At 37.0% G+C, this 20,763-nt stretch overlaps 1 protein-coding gene across 3 annotated transcripts in view; it reads left to right on the top strand.

Annotated features, from left to right (window-relative positions):
• The window catches only part of RO60 (Ro60, Y RNA binding protein), a 36,849-nt gene that overhangs the window by 2,467 nt on the left and 13,619 nt on the right, over positions 1–20,763 (top strand). For 2 of the 3 annotated variants that reach the window (XM_037825127.1, XM_037825128.1), the window contains one exon: positions 18,808–19,408. In XM_037825127.1, the coding sequence (XP_037681055.1) occupies positions 18,829–19,408 (580 nt within the window). In that variant the 5' untranslated portion in view covers positions 18,808–18,828. The remainder of the gene's footprint in view (positions 1–18,807; positions 19,409–20,763) is intronic. The other variant, XM_037825126.1, reaches the window with a different exon arrangement.

Genomic DNA, 20,763 nt, shown 5'->3' with positions numbered 1-20,763 from the left:
CTACCCCTCTCCGCTCCTAGTATAATGTCAGACTTAAATATTTATTTATATAAATAACTTATCAAATTTATTACACTTAGCCAATATTTTTTATTTTCATTTTTTAATAGCTTTTTTTAAATTGTTTTATTAAAGAAGTTGTGAGTTTACAGAAACAGTCATGCGTGAAATACAGGATTCCCATACAGCTCCTCACCGGCAACCCTGGCATTGGTGAGGAAAATTGGTTACAATTGATAATAGCACTTTTTTTGTAATTCAATTTTTTTAACAGTAGTTACATTTGTTACAATTGAGGAAAGATTATTAAAGTAGTACTATTAACTATTGTCCATAGTTTACATGGGGGTATTTTTTCCCCTTATTCCCAACTTATTTTTTTTTTTTCAAGCAGTAGCAGCTTTTTTCAGATACGATTCGTATTCCTTGAAATTCATCCTTTTAAATATACAATTCAGTGGTTTCTAGAATATTCACAGAGTTGTGCACCCATCACCATTATGTGATTTCAGAACATTTGTATCAACCCAAAAAGAAACCCCTTACCCATTAGCAGTTATACCCTAATCTCCCCTCCCTCTAGCCCCTACTTTCTTTTTCGATGAATTCACCTATTCTGGAAATTGGGTGTAAATGGAATCATACAGTATGTGACCTTTTGTGACCTGCCTCTTTCACTTAGCATAAGTTTTCAAGGTTCATTCATGTTGTAGTATGTATCAGTACTTCATTACTATATATTGCCCTATATTATTCCATTGTATGGATATACACCTAAAATTTACAAGTATAGAGTTTAGTATGGATACACTTTTCTAGGCAAAGAATTGTTAGTTTACTGAGATCCTCAAGGAGTCCTGTGACCCAAAACAAGTTTGGAATCACTTATGTAGAGATGGGAAGGACAAGGATGAATATTAACAATTAAGAGGTAGGGGGGGAAGAGGGTCCCTTTAAAGGATACAGAGAAGAGGCACGTAAAGCTAAATAAAACCAGGACAGACTGGTATCATGAACAAGGAAGAGAATTTCAAGGAGCGACTGGCTGGCAGTATCAAATGCCCAGAGAGAACAGATAAAGTAGGGGTTGAAAAATGATCATTAGAATTAACAAAGGAGTAATTCTGGGATAAATTGCAGTAAAATGGTGCAAGTAATAGCTTGATTGCAGCAAGATTGGGAGGATGTGCAAAGAAAAGACTTCATAGGTAGATGACCCTGATTGAATCTCAGAGAGGGAAACACAGTGGTGGGGTGAGTTACATGGGAGAATGGAGAGCCTCACTTTTTTCTAAGAGCAATTGTGAGTTTACAGAAAAATCATGCATAAAGTAAAGTTCCTGTATATGCCACAGATACAAAAACAATGCTGTGGATTTAAATTTTTTTTTAATTGTGGTAAAATATATACATCATAAAATTTCCCATTTAAACCACTTTTAAGTGTACATTTCATTGATGGTAATTATATTCACAATGTTTTGCTCCTATCAACACCATCCATTACCAAAACTTTTCTATCACCCAAAACAGACTCTGCATCTATCACTCATTCGTTTCCCATTCCCCACTCCCACCCTTGTCCATGATAACATGTATTCTAATTTCTGACTGTGAATTTAGTATATTCTAATTATTTCATCTAAGTGAGATCATGTAATATTTGTCCTTTGTGGCTTATTTCAATCAACATGATATCTTTGATGTTCATCCATGTTGTCTCGTGTATCAGAGCACCATTCCTTTTTATTGGTGAATAATAATTCCACATTTTGTGTATCCATTCATCTGTTGATGAACATTTGAGTTCCCACTCTTTGGATATTGGGAATAATGCCACTATTAACATTGGTGTGCACATATCTGTTTAAGTTCCTGCTTTCAATTCTTTTGTGTATATACCTAGAAATAGGATTGCCAGGTCATATGGTAATTCTTTACTTAACGTGCTGGGGAACCACCAACTTGTGTTCCACAGCAGCTGCACAATATGCTTTCGCACCAACAATGAATGAGGGTTCCTATTTCTCCACATCTTTACCATCACTTACTGTTTTTTTTTTTTTTTTTTTAAGTAATAGCCATCCCAGTGAGTATGAAGTGGTTTTGATTTGCATTTCCCTAATGACTAATGATGTTGATCTTTTTATATGCTTACTGGCCATTTGTCTGTCTTTGGAGAAATGTCTGTTCAGGTCCTTTGCTTGATTTTTAATGGGACTTTGTGTCATTTTCTTCAGTTGTAGGACTTCTTTATATTCTAGATATGAAACCCTTATTGCGTATATAGTTTCCAAATATTTTCTCCTATTTTGTAGATTGTCTTTTTACTTTCTTGATCATGTCCTTTGATACACAGTTTTTTTATTTTGATGAAAGTCCCATTTATCTATTTTTTTCTTCTGTTGCTCATGCTTTTTGGCATGAAGTCTTAAGAATCGATTGCCTAATAGAAGATGCTGAAGACATTCTCCTCTGGTTTCTTTTAAGAGTTTTATAGTTTTAGTTCTTATATTTAGATTTTTGATCCATTTTTAGTTAATTTTTGTATATTGTGTGAAGTAGGGGACTATTTAAATTCTTTTGCATGTGGATATCCAGTTTTCCCAGCACCATTTGTTGAAGAGACTATTCTTTCCCAATTGAGTGGTCTTTGACCCTTGTCAAAAATCAGTTGGCCATAGATGGGAAGGTTTATTGCTAAACTCTTAGTTTTATTCCATTGGTCTGTATGTCTGTCTTTGTGCCATTGCTTTACTGTTTTGATTGCTGTTACTTTGTAATGAGTTTTAAAATCGGAAGTGTGAGTCCTCCAACTTTTTTCTCCTTTTTCAAGATGTTATTGGCTTTTTGGGGCTTCTTCCATGTGAATTTGATGGTTGGCTTTTTCATTTCTGCAGAGAAGGCTGTTGGAATTTTGAATGGGATTGCTTTGAATTTGTAAATCACTTTGGGTAGAATTGACACCTGTATAATATTTAGTCTTCCAATCCGTGAACGCAATGTCCTTCCATTTATTTAGATCTTATTTGATTTCTTCTAGCAATGTTTTATGGCTTTCCAGATACAACTTCTTGATATCTGTGGTAGTTTGGAGCTGTGTACCCCAGAATAACATGTTCTTAAACTTAATACATTTTGTGAGTGTGAACCCATTTTAAGTAGGACCTTTTGATGAAGTTAGTTCAGTTAAAGTGTAACCCAACCCAATCAGGATGGGTCTTAATGCTATTACTGGAGTCCTTTATAAGCAGAATGAAATTCAGACAAAGAAAGCAGAAGCCACTGGAAGGAAGAGCTGCAGGTCAGTGGAACCTGGAAAAGAAGGGGAGAGGCCACAAGAGGCCACCATGTGCATTGCTATGTGACAGAGGAGTCTTAAGACCAAGGATCATTGGTGCCAGCCCCGGGATGCCATTCTTCAGGAAGAAAGCATCACCTTGATGACTCCTTGATTTGGACTTTTTCCTAGCCTCAAAACCATGAGCTAATAAATTCCCATTGTTTAAGCCAACCCATGGCATGGTATTTGCTTGAGCAACCCAGGAAACTAAAACAACATTCTTGGCTAAATTTATTCCTAGATCTTTTATTCTTTTAGTTACTATTGTAAATGAAATTTTTTTTCTTGATTTCCTTTTCAGATTGTTCATTACTAGTGTATTGAAGCACCACTTTTGCAGGTTGATCTTTTACCCCAGCACTTTGCTGAATTCATTTATTAGTTTTAGTAGCTTTGTTGTAGATTTTTCTGGATTTTCTATATTTAGGATCATGTCAACTACAAATACTGAAAATTTTACTTCTTCCTTCTGATTTGGATGCCTTTTATATGTTTTTCTGGCCTAATTGCTCTGATTAAAACTTCCAGTACAATGCCGAACACCAGTGATAAAGTAAGCATCCTTTTCTTATTCCTGATCTTTGGGGGAAAACTTGCATTCTTTTATTGTTGAGTATGATGCTAGCTGTGGGTTTTTTCATATATGCCCTTACTCATGTTGAGGAAATTTCCTTCTGTTGCTAATTGTCTGAGTGTTTTTATCAAGGCAGGGTGCTGGATTTTGTGTTCACGGGATAATTATGGCCTTCTTCCCCCTTCGTTCAATTAATGGGTTGAATTACATCATTGATTTACTTATGTTGGACCACCCTTGCATTCCTGGGATAAATCCCAAGTGATCATGATGTATAATCCTTTTAACATGCTGTTGAATTTGGTTTGCTAGAATTTTGTTGTGGATTTTTGAATATACATAAGGGATATTGGTCTGTGATTTTCTTTTCTTGTGATATCTTTATAAGGGTGATGCTGGCCTCATAAAATGAGTATAGGAAGTGTTCCCTGTTCTTTAATTTTTTTGGAAGAGAGAGCGAGATTAGTGTTAATTCTTCTTTGAATGTTTGGTAAAATTCACCGTTGAAAGCATTTCATCCTGAGGTTTTCTTTTAGGGGAGGTTTTTGACGACTGATTCAATCTCTCCTTGTTATTAGTCTGTTGGGGTCTTCTATTTCTGCTTGATTCAGGTTAGGAAATTTGTATGTTTCTAGGAATTTGTCAGTTTCATCTGGGTTATCTAATTTGTTGGTATACAGTTGTTCATAATATCCTCTTATAATCCTTTTTATTTCCATGGTGACAATAGTAATTTCCCCATTTATTTATTATTTTAGTTATTTGTGTCCTCTCTGTTTTTTTCTTTTTAATTCTAGTTAAAGGTTTATCAATTTTATTGATCTTTTCCAAGAACCAACTTTTGGTTCTGTCAATGCTCTATTATTTTTTTATTCTCTATTTCTTTTATTTATCCTCTAATCTTTCTTATTTCTTTTCTTCTGCTTGTTTTGGGTTTGGTTTGCTGATTTTTTTTCTAGTTCTTCCAAGTGTGTAGTTAAGTCTTTGATTTTTATCTCTTCTATTTTAATGTAAGCATTTAGGGCTGTAAATTTCCCTCATGTTTTGTTTTCATTCCAATTCATCTCAAAATATTTCCTAATTTTCCTAATATTTCTCAAAATATTTCCTAATTTTCCTTTTGAAGTATTCTTTGACCCACTGGTTGGTTGAGTGTTGTTTAATTCCAAATATTTGTGAATTTTACTGTTCTCCCTCTGTTGATTTCTAGCTTTATTCCATTATAGTTGGAGACGATACTTTGTGTGGTTTCAATCTTCTTAAAATTTTTGAGGCTGATTTTGTGACCTGATATACGGTTTATCCTCAAGAATTATCCGTATAGATTAGTGAAGAATGTGTATTCTGCTGGTTCTTAGGGTAAAGTATTCTATATATGTGTGTTAAGTCTAGTTGCTTTATAGTATTGTTCCTGTCTTTTGCTTCCTTACTGCTCTACTGTCTAGTTATTCTATCCATTTTTTTAAGTGGTGTATTAAATATAGAACCATCTATTTCTCCTTTCAAATCTGTCAATATTTGCTTTATATACTTGGGGGCTTTCCTATTAGGTGCACATATATTTATAATTGTTATATCTTCTTGATGAATTGACCCTTTCATCAGTATATACTGTCCTGATCTGTCCCTTGTAATAGTTTTGGACTTAAAGTCTATTTTATTCTAGTGTTAGCATAGCCACCCCAGCTCTCTTTAAGTTACTGTTTGTACGGAATATTTTTTCCACCTATTTGTATCTTTGATTTTGAGGTGAATCTCTTATAAACTCTTGTAAAATATTTTTCAGATATTTTCTTTGTGGTTACTATGTGGCTTAAATTTAACATCCGTAACATATAATAATCTCATTTGGTTTGATACCAATGTAACCTTAATAGCTTACACAAACTATGTTCCTGTAACCCTCCATCCCCTCACCTTTACATAGTTCTTGTCAAAAATTACATATTTATATAAGTCCCAAACCATTGATTTATCATTACTTTTTTTTTTTTTTTTAAATCATCATTTTATTGAGATATATTCACATACCACGCAGTCATACAAAACAAATTGTACTTTCGATTGTTTACAGTACCATTACATAGTTGTACATTCATCACCTAAATCAATCCCTGACACCTTCATTAGCACACACACAAAAATAACAAGAATAATAATTAGAGTGAAAAAGAGCAATTGAAGTAAAAAAGAACACTGGGTACCTTTGTCTGTTTGTTTGCTTCCCCTACTTTTCTACACATCCATCCATAAACTAGACAAAGTGGAGTTTGGTCCTAATGGCATTCCCAATCCCACTGTCACCCCTCATAAGCTACATTTTTATACAACTGTCTTCGAGATTCATGGGTTCTGGGTTGTAGTTTAATAGTTTCAGGTATCCACCACCAGCTACCCCAATTCTTTAGAACCTAAAAAAGGTTGTCTAAAGTGTGCGTAAGAGTGCCCACCAGAGTGATCTCTCGGCTCGTTTTGGAATCTCTCTGCCACTGAAGCTTATTTCATTTCCTTTCACATCCCCCTTTTGGTCAAGAAGATGTTCTCCATCCCACGATGCCGGGTCTACATTCCTCCCCGGGAGTCATATTCCACGTTGCCAGGGAGATTCACTTCCCTGGGTGTCTGATCCCACGTAGGGGGGAGGGCAGTGATTTCACCTTTCAAGTTGGCTTAGCCAGAGAGAGAGGGCCACATCTGAGCAACAAAGAGGCATTCAGGAGGAGACTCTTAGGCACAAATACAGGGAGGCCTAGCCTCTCCTTTGCAGCAACCGTCTTCCCAAGGGTAAAACTTATGGTAGAGGGCTCAACCCATCAAACCACCAGTCCCCTATGTCTGTGGTCATGTTAGCAACCATGAAGGTGGGGTAGGCAAATACCCCTGCATTCTCCACAGGCTCCTCAAGGGGGCACTACATCCTTTTTTTTTTTTTTTTTCCCCTTGTTTGTCTTTTTTCTTTTTTTTTTTTTTTTTTTTTTTTTTACTTTCCCTTCTTTTTTAAATCAACTGTATGAAAAAAAAAGTTAAAAAGAAAACAAACATACAATAAAAGAACATTTCAAAGAGACCATAGCAAGGGAGTAAGAAAAAGACAACTAACCTAAGATAACTGCTTAACTTCCAACATGTTCCTACTTTACCCCAAGAAAGTTACATAATATAGCAACATTTCAGTGAACTTGTTCCTACTACATCCATCAGAAATTAACAGACCATAGTCATTTCTGGGCATCCCCAGAACGTTAAATAGCTTATCTGTTCTTCTTGGATTATTGTTCCCCCTTCCTTAATTGCTCTCTACTGCTAGTTCCCCTACATTCTACATTATAAACCATTTGTTTTACATTTTTCAAAGTTCACATTAGTGGTAGCATATAATATTTCTCTTTTTGTGCCTGGCTTATTTCGCTCAGCATTATGTCTTCAAGGTTCATCCATGTTGTCATATGTTTCACCAGATCGTTCCTTCTTACTGCCGCGTAGTATTCCATCGTGTGTATATACCACATTTTATTTATCCACTCATCTGTTGAAGGACATTTGGGTTGTTTCCATCTCTTGGCAATTGTGAATAATGCTGCTATGAACATTGGCGTGCAGATATCTGTTCGTGTCACTGCTCTCCGATCTTCCGGGTATCTACCGAGAAGTGCAATCGCTGGATCGAATGGTAGCTCTATATCTAGTTTTCTAAGGAACTGCCAGACTGACTTCCAGAGTGGCTGAACCATTATACAGTCCCACCAACAATGAATAAGAGTTCCAATTTCTCCACATCCCCTCCAGCATTTGTAGTTTCCTGTTTGTTTAATGGCAGCCATTCTAACCGGTGTTAGATGGTATCTCATTGTGGTCTTAATTTGCATCTCTCTAATAGCTAGTGAAGCTGAACATTTTTTCATGTGTTTCTTGGCCATTTGTATTTCCTCTTCAGAGAACTGTCTTTTCATATCTTTTGCCCATTTTATAATTGGGCTGTCTGTACTATTGTCATTGAGTTGTAGGATTTCTTTGTATATGCAAGATATCAGTCTTTTGTCAGATACATGGTTTCCAAAAATTTTTTCCCATTGAGTTGGCTGCCTCTTTACCTTTTTGAGAAATTCCTTTGAGGTGCAGAAACTTCTAAGCTTGAGGAGTTCCCATTATTCTTTTTTCTCTTTTGTTGCTTGTGCTTTGGGTGTAAAGTCTAGGAAGTGACCTCCTAATACAAGGTCTTGAAGATGTTTTCCTACATTATCTTCTAGGAGTTTTATGGTACTTTCTTTTATATTGAGATCTTTGGTCCATTTTGAGTTAATTTTTGTGTAGGGGGTGAGGTAGGGGTCCTCTTTCATTCTTTTGGATATGGATATCCAACTCTCCCAGCCCCATTTGTTGAAAAGACCATTATGGCTCAGTTCGGTGACTTTGGGGGCCTTATCAAAGATCAGTCGGCCATAGATCTGAGGGTCTATCTCTGAATTCTCAATTCGATTCCATTGATCTATATGTCTATCTTTGTGCCAGTACCATGCTGTTTTGGCAACTGTGGCTTTATAATAAGCTTCAAAGTCAGGGAGTGTAAGTCCTCCCACTTCGTTTTTCTTTTTTAGAGTGTCTTTAGCAATTCGAGGCATCTTCCCTTTCCAAATAAATTTGATAACTAGCTTTTCCAAGTCTGCAAAGTAGGTTGTTGGAATTTTGATTGGGATTGCATTGAATCTGTAGATGAGTTTGGGTAGAATTGACATCTTAATGACATTTAGCCTTCCTATCCATGAACATGGAATATTTTTCCATCTTTTAAGGTCCCCTTCTATTTCTTTTAGTAGAGTTATGTAATTTTCTTTGTATAGGTCTTTTACATCTTTGGTTAAGTTTATTCCTAGGTACTTGATTTTTTTAGTTGCTATTGAAAATGGTATCTTTTTCTTGAGTGTCTCTTCAGTTTGTTCATTTCTAGCATATAGAAACATTACTGACTTATGTGCATTAACCTTGTATCCCGCTACTTTGCTAAATTTGTTTATTAGCTCTAGTAGGTGTATCGTCGATTTCTCAGGGTTTTCTAGATATAAGATCATATCATCTGCAAACAATGACAGTTTTACTTCTTCTTTTCCAATTTGGATGCCTTTTATTTCTTTGTCTTGCCGGATTGCCCTGGCTAGCACTTCCAGCACAATGTTGAATAACAGTGGTGACAGCGGGCATCCTTGTCTTGTTCCTGATCTTAGAGGGAAGGCTTTCAGTCTCTCACCATTGAGTACTATGCTGGCTGTGGGTTTTTCATATATGCTCTTTATCATGTTGAGGAAGTTTCCTTCAATTCCTACCTTTTGAAGTGTTTTTATCAAAAACGGATGTTGGATTTTGTCAAATGCTTTTTCAGCATCTATTGAGATGATCAACTGATTTTTCCCTTTCGAGTTTTTAATGTGTTGTAATACATTGATTGTTTTTCTTATGTTGAACCATCCTTGCATGCCTGGAATGAACCCCACTTGGTCATGGTGTATGATTTTTTGAATGTGTCTTTGGATTCGATTTGCAAGTATTTTGTTGAGGATTTTTGCATCTATATTCATTAGGGAGATTGGCCGGTAGTTTTCCTTTTTTGTAGCATCTTTGCCTGGTTTTGGTATTAGATTGATGTTAGCTTCATAAAATGAGTTAGGTAGTGTTCCATTTTTTTCAATGTTTTGAAAGAGTTTGAGTAAGATTGGTGTCAGTTCTTTCTGGAAAGTTTGGTAGAATTCCCCTGTGAAGCCATCTGGCCCTGGGCATTTATTTGTGGGAAGATTTTTGATGACTGATTGGATCTCTTTGCTTGTGATGGGTTGGTTGAGGTCTTCTATTTCTTCTCTGGTCAGTCTAGGTTGTTCATATGTTTCCAGGAAATTGTCCATTTCTTCTACATTATCCAGTTTGTTGCCATACAGTTGTTCATAATATCCTCTTATAATTTTTTTAATTTCTTCAGGATCTGCAGTTATGTTACCTTTTTCATTCATTATTTTGTTTATATGGGTCTTCTCTCTTTTTGATTTTGTCAGTCTCGCTAGGGGCTTGTCAATCTTGTTGATCTTCTCAAAGAACCAACTTGTGGTGATATTTATCCTTTCTATTGTTTTTTTGTTCTCTATGTCATTTATTTCTGCTTTAATCCTTGTTATTTCTTTTCTTGTACTTGGTTTAGGATTGGTTTGCTGTTCATTTTCTAGCTTCTTCAGTTGATCCATTAGTTCTTTGATTTTGGCTCTTTCTTCCTTTTTAATATATGCGTTTAGTGCTATAAATTTCCCCCTTAGCACTGCTTTTGCTGCATCCCATAGGTTTTGGTATGTTGTGTTCTCATTTTCATTCGTCTCTATATATTTAGCAATTTCTCTTGCTACTTCTTCTTTAACCCACTGATTGTTTAGGAGTGTGTTGTTTAACCTCCAGGTATTTGTGAATTTTCTAAGTCTCTGATGGTTATTGACTTCTAATTATATTCCATTGTGGTCAGAGAATGTGCTTTGAATAATTTCAATCTTTTTAAATTTATTGAGGCTTGTTTTATGTCCCAGCATATGATCTATTCTGGAGAAAGTTCCGTGAGCACTAGAAAAGTATGTGTATCCTGGTGATTTGGGATGTAATGTCCTGTAGATGTCTGTTAAATCTAATTCATTTATCAGATTGTTTAGGTTTTCAATTTCCTTATTGGTCTTCTGTCTGTTTGATCTATCTATAGGAGAGAGTGATGTGTTGAAGTCTCCCACAATTATTGTGGAAACATCAATTGCTTCCTTTAGTTTTGCCAATGTTTCTCTCATGTATTTTGTGGCACCTTGATTGGGTGCATAGACATTTACGATTGTTATTTCTTCTTGCTGAATTGCCCCTTTTATTAGTATGTAGTGGCCTTCTTTGTCTCTCAAAACATCCCTGCATTTGAAGTCTATTTTATCTGAGATTAATATTGCTACACCTGCTTTCTTTTGGCTGTAGCTTGCATGAAATATTTTTTTCCATCCTTTCACTTTCAGTTTCTTTGTGTCCCTGTGTCTAAGATGAGTCTCTTGTATGCAACATATTGATGGTTCATTTTTTTTGATCCATTCTGCGAATCTATATCTTTTAATTGGGGAGTTTAATCCATTTACATTCAACGTTAAAACCGTGAAGGCATTTCTTGAATCGGCCATCTTATCCTTTGGATTATGTTTGCCATATTTTTCCCTCTCTCTATTAATATCCTTTATTGTACCCATACCGAATCTCTTTAGTACTGAACCTTTCTCCAAGTCTCTCTGTCCTGTCTTTGTTTCTCTGTCTGTAGGGCTCCCTTTAGTATCTCCAGTAGGGCAGGTCTCTTGTTAGCAAATTCTCTCAGCATTTCTTTGTGTGTGAAAAATTTAAGCTCTCCCTCAAATTTGAAGGAGAGCTTTGCTGGATAAAGTATTCTTGGCTGGAAATTCCTCTCACTCAGAATTTTAAATATATCGTGCCACTGCCTTCTCGCCTCCATGGTGGCTGCTGAGTAGTCACTACTTAGTCTTATGCTGTTTCCTTTGTATGTGGTGAATTGCTTTTCTCTTGCTGCTTTCAGAACTTGCTCCTTCTCTTCTATGTTTGACAGTGTGATCAGTATATGTCTCGGAGTGGGTTTTTTTGGATTTATTCTATTTGGAGTTCGCTGAGCATTTATGATTTGTGTATTTATGTTGTTTAGAAGATTTGGGAAGTTTTCCCCAACAATTTCTTTGAATACTCTTCCTAGACCTTTACCCTTTTCTTTCCCTTCTGGGACACCAATGAGTCTTATATTTGGACGTTTCATATTATCTATCATATCCCTGAGGTTCATTTCGAGTTTTTCAATTTTTTTCCCCATTCTTTCTTTTATGCTTTCATTTTCCATTCTGTCATCTTCCAGGTCACTGATTCGTTGTTCAACTTCCTCTAGTCTTGTACTATGAGTGTCCAGAATCTTTTTAATTTGGTCAACAGTTTCTTTAATTTCCATAAGATCATCCATTTTTTTATTTAGTCTTGCAATGTCTTCTTTATGCTCTTCTAGGGTCTTCTTGATTTCCTTCATATCCCGTACTAGGGTCTCATTGTTCATCTTTAGTTCTTTGAGTAGCTGCTCTAGGTGGTGTGTCTCTTCTGGTCTTTTGATTTGGGTGCTTGGGCTTGGGTTATCCATGTCGTCTGGTTTTTTCATATGCTTTATAATTTTCTGTTGTTTTTGGCCTCGTGGCATTTGCTGAACTTGATAGGGTTCTTTTAGGGTTTGTAGACCAGTTGAAGTCCTTATCTCTAATTTATCAGATCTACAGCTTCGTGGAGTACACTTTCTCTAACTAACCAGCAGGTGGCGTCCACGAGCCACCTGTTCTCCACAAGCCAGATCTCCCCTGCTTAGCCTTTTTGGTGAGTGGGGGAGTGAGTCTTGTGGGGCCCAATTGGTGTACCAAGCTTGCGTGTGTAGTTGGTGTTGCCTGCCCTGTATGTGGGGCGTGTTTCTGGGCAGTCGGGGAGGGGGGGTGGCCCTAACAATCAAATCTCCCTGATGATCCTAGAGTTTTAAAGCTGCTGCAATAGTCTAATCCTTCAGTTCAGTCCTGCCACAGTTTGTCTCTGCCACTGACCCACAAGTCTTTGGTATTGGCGTATGGCTCCTGAGACTTGCAAGTGGGCCCCTCATCCAGGCTGTGCACCCCGGGTCCTCTGTTGAGGGATGACTGTGCTATGTCACAGGTGAGTGCCGTCCCCCCAGGGCAGTTCTGGGCTGCTGGGCTGTGTTGGGAGGCTCCCAGTCTGCTCAAATGATGGCTGAATGGGGCTCTGTTAATTCACACTGCTCCCCCTTCCCAGCTCTGGGACATTCAGCTGAGGTTGCAGGGAAGGCTAATGTCCACGCCCAGTTTTGTGGTGTGTGCCTGTTATTTGAAGCACTTCCGTCACACTGGGTTGTCTGGGGCAGCTCTGGGCTATGGGGCTGGCGATGGGCAGGAGTGTTTCCTGTCCACCAGGATGGTGGCTGTGAGCGGACACCCCCCTTTTCTTGGGAAGTTGTGTTGTTTAGTGAATTTTCTCAGCCACTGGAATATTGCCTTTTGTCTCAGAGCTCTCTTAGTTCTGCTCTTGACTTGACGTGCCCAAATGTCAATTCTTTGAAGCTTTCTGTATTGAGCTTCTTAGAGTAATTGTTTTAGAAAAAGCAAAAAGGATTTAAAAAAAAAAAAAAAAAAAAAAAAAAACGGCCCTCCTCAGAGATCTAATGGGTTATTGAAATGCTAATAGACAAAGCAACCAGGGCCATTAAGGAAAGGTGCTCAGGGCAGAGAGATCAGCTTTGCTTCGGGATTTGCATATGCGCCTCAAGGCCTGATCTCCGCCCTTCCCCTTTCTGTGTTCACCAGATCTCCAAAAATCCTCTGCTTTTATTTTGGAGTTTTTCGTGTTGTTTTTTTTCTATGTCTGTCTCCTCTCTGCTGGGCTGGCTGCTCTCAGAGTCTCTGGTGTCTGGTCTCAGTCTATCTATGGTTGGAGTTTGAATCAGTAGAATGAGTTTCCGATAAGAGCAGCCACTGCAATTCTCCCTTCTCCTTCCCGGAGCTGACAGCCCCTCCTCCCCCGGGACTGAGCCTGGCAGGGAGGGGCGCGGGTCCCCTGGCCGCAAAAACTTACAGATTTCGCTGATCTCAGCAGTTCCACGTTTTCATGAGTGTTGTATGAAGTATGCCCAAAGACAGATTGCTCTGTGGTGTCCAGTCCACGCAGTTCCTGGCTTTTTACCTACTTTCCTGGAGGAGTAACTAAAACATACAGCTCACCAGTCTGCCATCTTGCCCCGCCCTCTCTATCATTACTTTTTAAAATTTTATTATTACTCTTATGCATCCTTATTTTAGTTCCTGTAAGAAGTAAAAAATAGAGTTACATAACAAAAATAATAATAGGACTGGTGTTAAGAATTACCCAAGTAGTTACCTTTAGCAGAGATCTTTATTTCTTTATGTGGCTTTAATCTACTGTCCAGTGTCATTTCCTTTCAATTTGAAGAACTCCCTTTAGCTGCTTATAGGGCAGGTCTAGTGGTCATGAACTCCTTCAGCTTTTGTTTATCTGTCAATGTCTTCACCTTTCCCTCATTTTTGAAAAAAGTTTCACTAGATATAAAACTCTTGATAGGTAGTTGTTTTTGTTTGTTTGTTTGTTTTCAGTAATTAAATATGTCATCCCACTGTCCTCATGTTTCCATGGTTTCTGATGAGAAATTGGCACTTAATCTTATGGAGGATCCCTTGCACATGACACGTTGCTTCTCTCTTGTAGCTTTCAAGATTCTTTGTCTTTGTCATTCTGCAGTTTGATTTTAATGTGTTTAGGTGGGGATCTCTTCACATTTGTCCTATGTGGGATTCTTCTGGCTTCTTGGATGTATATATTCTTGTCTTTCATTAAATTTGGGAAGTTTCCAGCCATTATTTCTTTGAGTATTCCTCCTGTTTCTTTCCCTCTTTTTTTCTCATTCTGGGATTCCCACAATGTGTAAAGTTGTACACTTGATAGTATCCCACAGGTCTCTGGCTCTGTTCACTTTCCTTCTTTCTTTTTTCCATCAGCTAAGACTGAATAATTTCAGTTATCTTGTATTCAGGTTTACTGATTCTTATGCCAGCTCTAGTGTAGTTGAATGTCTTTAGGAAAATTTTTTATTTCAGTTATTGTGGTATTCAACTCCACTATTTCTATTTGGTGCTTTTTTATAATTTCTGTCTCTTTATTGAAATTCTCATTTTATTCATATATCATTTTCTTGCTATCATTGTTCTTTGTCCATGTTTTCCTTTAGCTCTTTAAGCATATTTAAGACCATATTTTTAAAGGTTTTGTTTGGCATGTCCAAATATGGTCTTTGTTGATGGTTTCTCACAGTTTATCTTGTTCTTTTGGGTGGACTATTTTTCCTGTCTCTTTGGTATGCCTTGTGTTCTTTTGTTGCAAACTGTATATTTTAATATTTTAATGTGTTAAATATAGAAATTAATATATTAATGTATATTTTAATATTTAATGTATTAACTATATATATAACTATATATAATATAGTTCCTGAGGTATCTGTTCCTTAAATTTTTATCTAGCCAGCAGTAGGGCAGAGATTTCCTTGAATACTGGCAGTAACAAAAGTAAACAAACAAAAAAGAAGTGCCTTTCAGAGACTTTGTGGGTTGGCTCTTTGTTGGGTGGTGCTCTCCTTCAGAGCTACTCCAACCACTGAGCCTGAAGAACAGCCCAAGGGCGGAAACACTGGATCCTCTTTGATCTTTTCTGAGCATGTATCTTGTTCTGGGCATATGTCATGGCCTTAAAAATTACACCATTTAGAAGCATCAAAATGCCTTCTGCGCTCTCTGTGAAATAGTCCATCCCCCATCTCAGATACTGTATGTATGTCTTAAAGTCAATAATCCTTTGCCCCACGCAGCTGCAGTTTGATTATTTCTTATACTGATTTAGCTGTTCTGGGGTGGTAAGCCAGAGATGAGTGTCCTGGTAGTCAGTCCTTCAGACTACCACTATATAGAATGACTGAGACTTACATTCACTCCAGTATGCACATAGAGGTTACTCTGCTCCCTCTAGAATAGCCAGGGACCTCATTCATAGCTCAGACCAGTTCCACTGAGCTGGGAAGGCATTGGAGTGGCCAGCAAGGGCACCATGAGGTTTTCCTATCACTGTTTTGGTTTTTTTTTTTTATTAAATTCAGTTTTATTGAAATACATTCACACACCACACAATCATCCATGATATACAATCCACTGTCCACAGTATGATAACATAGTTATGCGTTCATCACCACAATCTATCTCTGAACATTTTCCTTACATCAGAAAGAACCAGAACAAGAATAAAAAATAAAAGTGGAAAAAAACACCCAAATCATCCCCCCATCCCACCCCATTTGTCCTTTAGTTTTTATCCCCATTCCTCCACTCATCCATACACTAGATAAAGGGGGTGTGATCCACAGTGTCTTCACAATCACACTGTCACCCCTTGTAATCTACATTATTATGTAATTGTCTTCAGGAGTCCAGACTGCTGGGTTGGAGTTTGGTAGTTTCAGGTATTTACTTCTAGCTATTCCAATACATTGAAGCCTAAGAGGTGTTATCTATATAGTGCATAAGAATGTCCTATCACTATTTTAAAGTTGCTTTCTTCTTGATTTGGCACTCACCCAATTGATGCAACTCCTTACCTATTTTCTGGAGCTCGAGAAAGATGGGTCTCCCAGTTTTTGCTGCTTGTTCAATGATTCTCTGGAAAAATGGATACTTGGAGTATGTTAACTCCGTTATCTTGGTCGACTGGAAGTCTTGAGGGTCTCATATTTTAAATGTGACTAAGGGAAGCAGTGATTTGAATTGCATTGGAAATATTAGCTTCCCGGTATTCCAAATATAACTCTAGTATAGAGTTGCTTGTGTTAATAAAGGCCTAGGCCTCAGGTGGTGTCAGAGATTTAATGATCACGTTAGTTGTTAGTGACTGAGTAATAATTACTGAGTGAAGCACAGGCCAAACCCCTGGTGCAATGGATCATTTTGACTTTTACCTTTGCCTTCCAGCCAAAAGAGCTAACACCTTAATTTATAATTCCAGTAGAAAATTTTATCTTATTTTGACCTGTACATTGCATTTGACATTGTTAACGTCACACTTTCACAGCCCTCTCTGGGTTTCTTCAGCCTGTCTATTCTTCTTTCTCCTCCCGATTTCTCAAAAACCTCTTTCAGTTCTGGTTATCATGTGTCTTAGCTGTAGTATCGGCCCCTTCCTCCCTACTGGCCTTTTTCCTACAGCATATAAACATGTATGTATCATCTTCAAAATAAAATTTATTTAACCTTATGCTCCTCTTTAAGCTGTTACTTATCTGTCAACATTTCTTTACAGCTCTGCCAGTACATTTAGATAGTTCTTTTTCTAGAATATAAAGACATAGGGTAAGATTTCAGAAACCTCTTTCTAGAATTCTTTACCCAAACTTTTGCTCTCAGTACTTAAGTATAGTTTGATTTGTGTGTGTGTGTGTGTGTGTGTGTGTGTGTGTGTGTGTGTGCGTGCGCGCGCGTATTTCCACCTCCCCAAATAGAATAGAATGTGATTCCTTGAGGACAGGAAAACTGCTTTTGGGTTTCGTGGAGGGTTTTTTGTTTTTTTGTGTGTATTTTTTTGTTTGTTTTTGTTTTTCTGTCTTTTTAATAAAACAAATCTTCATATCTTGCAAATTGTATGAATTCAGTAAATGCTGGTTGAGGTTTTGGGTTTGGGTTTGGGTTTGGTTTTGTTTTATTTTTTGCCATTGGGAGAAGCCCAGGGTACTGTTAACAGTGAAGGCAGGAGACTTATAGGGCCTAGATAATAGCTATACCAAAGTAAGAATAATGGTGGACTTAAACGTAGTAGATGATTGTGATGACTTCATTAGGAAGATAAAGAAGGATAGATATTGTTGCCAGACAGCTTAGTTCCAGGAGTTTTAGAAGTAGTGGGAAGAGAAAAGCAGGGTAGTTATGGATGATTTAAACTATAAATGAGCATAGTTCATAGGATTTTAATTAATTTATTTAATTTAATTAATTCTGTTACTGTACTTTCAAATACAAGTACAGTAACAGAAAACCCAAAAAAAAACACTGAAATAGTAAGGACACATTTATGACATAATTAGGGAATCTGTTAAGTCTGCAGTTCCTGGCAGTTCAGTGGTTTAAAAGTCCCAGCTTTCTTCCATTTCTCCTACATTATCTTGTCCTCTTAAATTGGCTCCCCACCATGCTCTCAGATGTCTTCCCCTGCTCCAGGCATCACTTGCGGATGAAAATTCCAGAGGCAGAGAAGGGAACATCTCTTTTTAAGAATGCAGTCCCTCCTCTGCCCCCCTTGTAAGAGTGAAGCAAACCTCAGAAGTATCCCTGGCAAACTATTTATCATGTCACACTGGCCAGAGTTGTGATACATTCCCAATATCTATGCCAGTTGTGGCAAGGGGATGAGAGCACCATGATTGGGCCTGGGTCCTATATTAGCATCCCCTGGAAATCTGTGATGAGTACATATTCTTGGGCTTCACCCCAGATCAACTGAATAAAAAAAGAAACTCAAAGGGGTGGGGTGCACCAATCTGTGTTTTAACAAATACTTCAGGTAATTCTGATGCACACGAAGTTTGAGAACCACTGGCTTAGAACAGTCACGATTCATCTCTTGTTGCTTAGGCAAGGCCTAGCCTCCTCTGAAGGACATGAGTGCCTGGAAAAGGATAAGACAGAATGGGGAGGAATAGATTTTGAATAGGCAGTCATAAATGTATACAGTTCTTGAGGGAGTAAGTTCTTTCTTAGGGTTGGGTACGATTGTTATTCCCTCCCCTTTTTATTCTTCTCAGTTTGTACCTTAAGACCCATGCTGACTTACCTGCTTAATTTTGTAAACAACAACTATATGTCAGAAATGTGGCTCATTAGTTGTTGCTTCTGATTATCATACCACTATGGCTATAGTATAGTTTGTTTGCTTTGAAGGATTCTGTGTCCATTAGATGGAAAAATGTAAAACAAAAACATTTTTAAAAGTAAGATTGTACCAGTAGTCATCTCTAGATGGTCAGATGTTTTTATCTTTCCTTTTTTTTGCCTTTTCTAATTTTCAGATTTTTCTTTAGTATATTTATATTGATTTTGTTCTAAGAAAAAAAAATTACTAAGTGCAAAAGATTTTTAAATTACAAGATTTCATGACAGAGTTCAATGAGTGTAAATTAATAAATATTGCTTTGCTTTTTATAATTTAGCTGTGTTTATCTAGATATAACAGTGTTTCACTCTTTTGGTAGATTTCCTAAAAGACAGAAAAAATGGAGGAGTCAATAAACCAAATGCAGCCACTGAATGAGAAGCAGATAGCCAATTCTGAAGACGGATTTGTATGGCAGGTCACTGACATGAATCGACTACACCGGTTCTTATGTTTTGGTTCTGAAGGTGGAACTTATTATATCAAAGAACAGAAGTTGGGCCTTGAAAATGCTGAAGCTTTAATTAGATTGATAGAAGATGGCAGAGGATGTGAAGTGATACAAGAAATAAAGTCATTTAGTCAAGAAGGAAGAACCACAAAGCAAGAACCAATGCTCTTTGCACTTGCCATTTGTTCCCAGTGTTCTGACATAAGCACAAAACAAGCAGCATTTAAAGCAGTTTCTGAAGTTTGCCGTATCCCTACACATCTCTTTACTTTTATCCAGTTTAAGAAAGATCTGAAGGAAAGTATGAAATGTGGCATGTGGGGTCGTGCCCTAAGGAAGGCTATAGCAGACTGGTACAATGAGAAAGGTGGCATGGCCCTTGCTCTGGCAGTTACAAAATATAAACAAAGAAATGGCTGGTCTCACAAAGATCTGTTAAGATTGTCACACCTTAAACCTTCCAGTGAAGGTAAGCATTATGTCTTCATTGGGTAGGGGGTGTCTAGTAAATGGCACATTTTTATTTGACATAAGACATTTGTTTAATATTGTCTAGAAATAACTTTTCATTCTCGATATATGCATTAATTGACTAATTCAGATGTGTTAAATGCCAACCTGGAAATAAATACCTACCACAGGTAACCCAGACATGAATAATCAAGAATCAAATGGTAGATTTACAGGTTAATATTCTAAATCTTAAAATGTCACCATTGTTTATTAGAATATTCATCCAAGTGATTATGGACAATGAAGGCAGCATGGACAAGATTAAATTAAAGTTGCAAAAGCAAAGCAGCTCCTTGGTACTACATGGCAGATACCCAGGCTGTACTCTGTTAGCCCCTTAACATTTTTTACCCTCCCTGTCTTCATAGGACACATGTTCCATGGAACCTAAAGGCTACCTGAAATAGTGCTGAACTTAGAACTAACAATTCAGGATGTTAATTGCCTTCAAGCAGTCAGCCAGGGGAAATGGTAACTCAGAGAAGTTTTTGTTTATGTCCATGGGAAGAGACACATTCAAGTGGTTAGTTCGAACTACAGTAATTACTTAGATCTTCTTAGGAGGAAATTAGAAATTCTTTGGCAGAGATAATTAAAGTGTGAGCGTCCACAAAATTCAGCTTGTTCAAAATTTGAGCTTTTTTTTGTACTAACTTCATCTGTTAAAAACAGTAAGGGGAAAATAACCCTTACAACTATTGTGACCAAATGCAATAATGCATATAAAATACTTACTTAGCACACACAGTTCCCGACATAGAAGTGCAGTGATGGTTTCTTCCCTCTTCCTTCCACATTTATTGTGTAATGATATCTTCTTGAACAGAAATCTCCTCGGTAATTTCTAGTTTATCTCTTTGACTGTAAATAAACTTTTTCAAATGAAATTTGAACAATAAATAACTGCAAATATTTATGCACCCAAACATTTATATTTTGATTTTTTGTTTAAAATTACGTGCTTGTTTTAAAATAGTTGAATAAAACAGGAATATTTAATGCAGGAAGAATGAGTCCTGGCCTTTAAAAAAAAAAATCACTATATATTGTAAATTGTATCTTACTCCAGAGTTTTTCTAAACATATAGTACTATGCATATTTCATAAAATACTATGATGTGCCGCCTTTGTTTCAGTTAAAAGTATATTATTAATATTTTTGTGGTCAATGGAAATAGTTTTATATATATACCATTTTATGAACATACTATTATTTATTTGGTCTCTTGTTGGACAGTTAAGTTGCTTCCCTTTTTTTGTTTGTTTTGTTTACTATTACAAAAATATTACAGTGAAATAACTTGTTTAGAA

Source organism: Choloepus didactylus, chromosome 2, assembly GCF_015220235.1.
Source record: "Choloepus didactylus isolate mChoDid1 chromosome 2, mChoDid1.pri, whole genome shotgun sequence".
NCBI classification, from domain to species: Eukaryota; Metazoa; Chordata; class Mammalia; order Pilosa; family Megalonychidae; genus Choloepus; species Choloepus didactylus.
The sequence above is the reverse complement of the archived record's forward strand: the minus strand, read 5'-3'. Positions and strand labels throughout refer to the sequence as shown.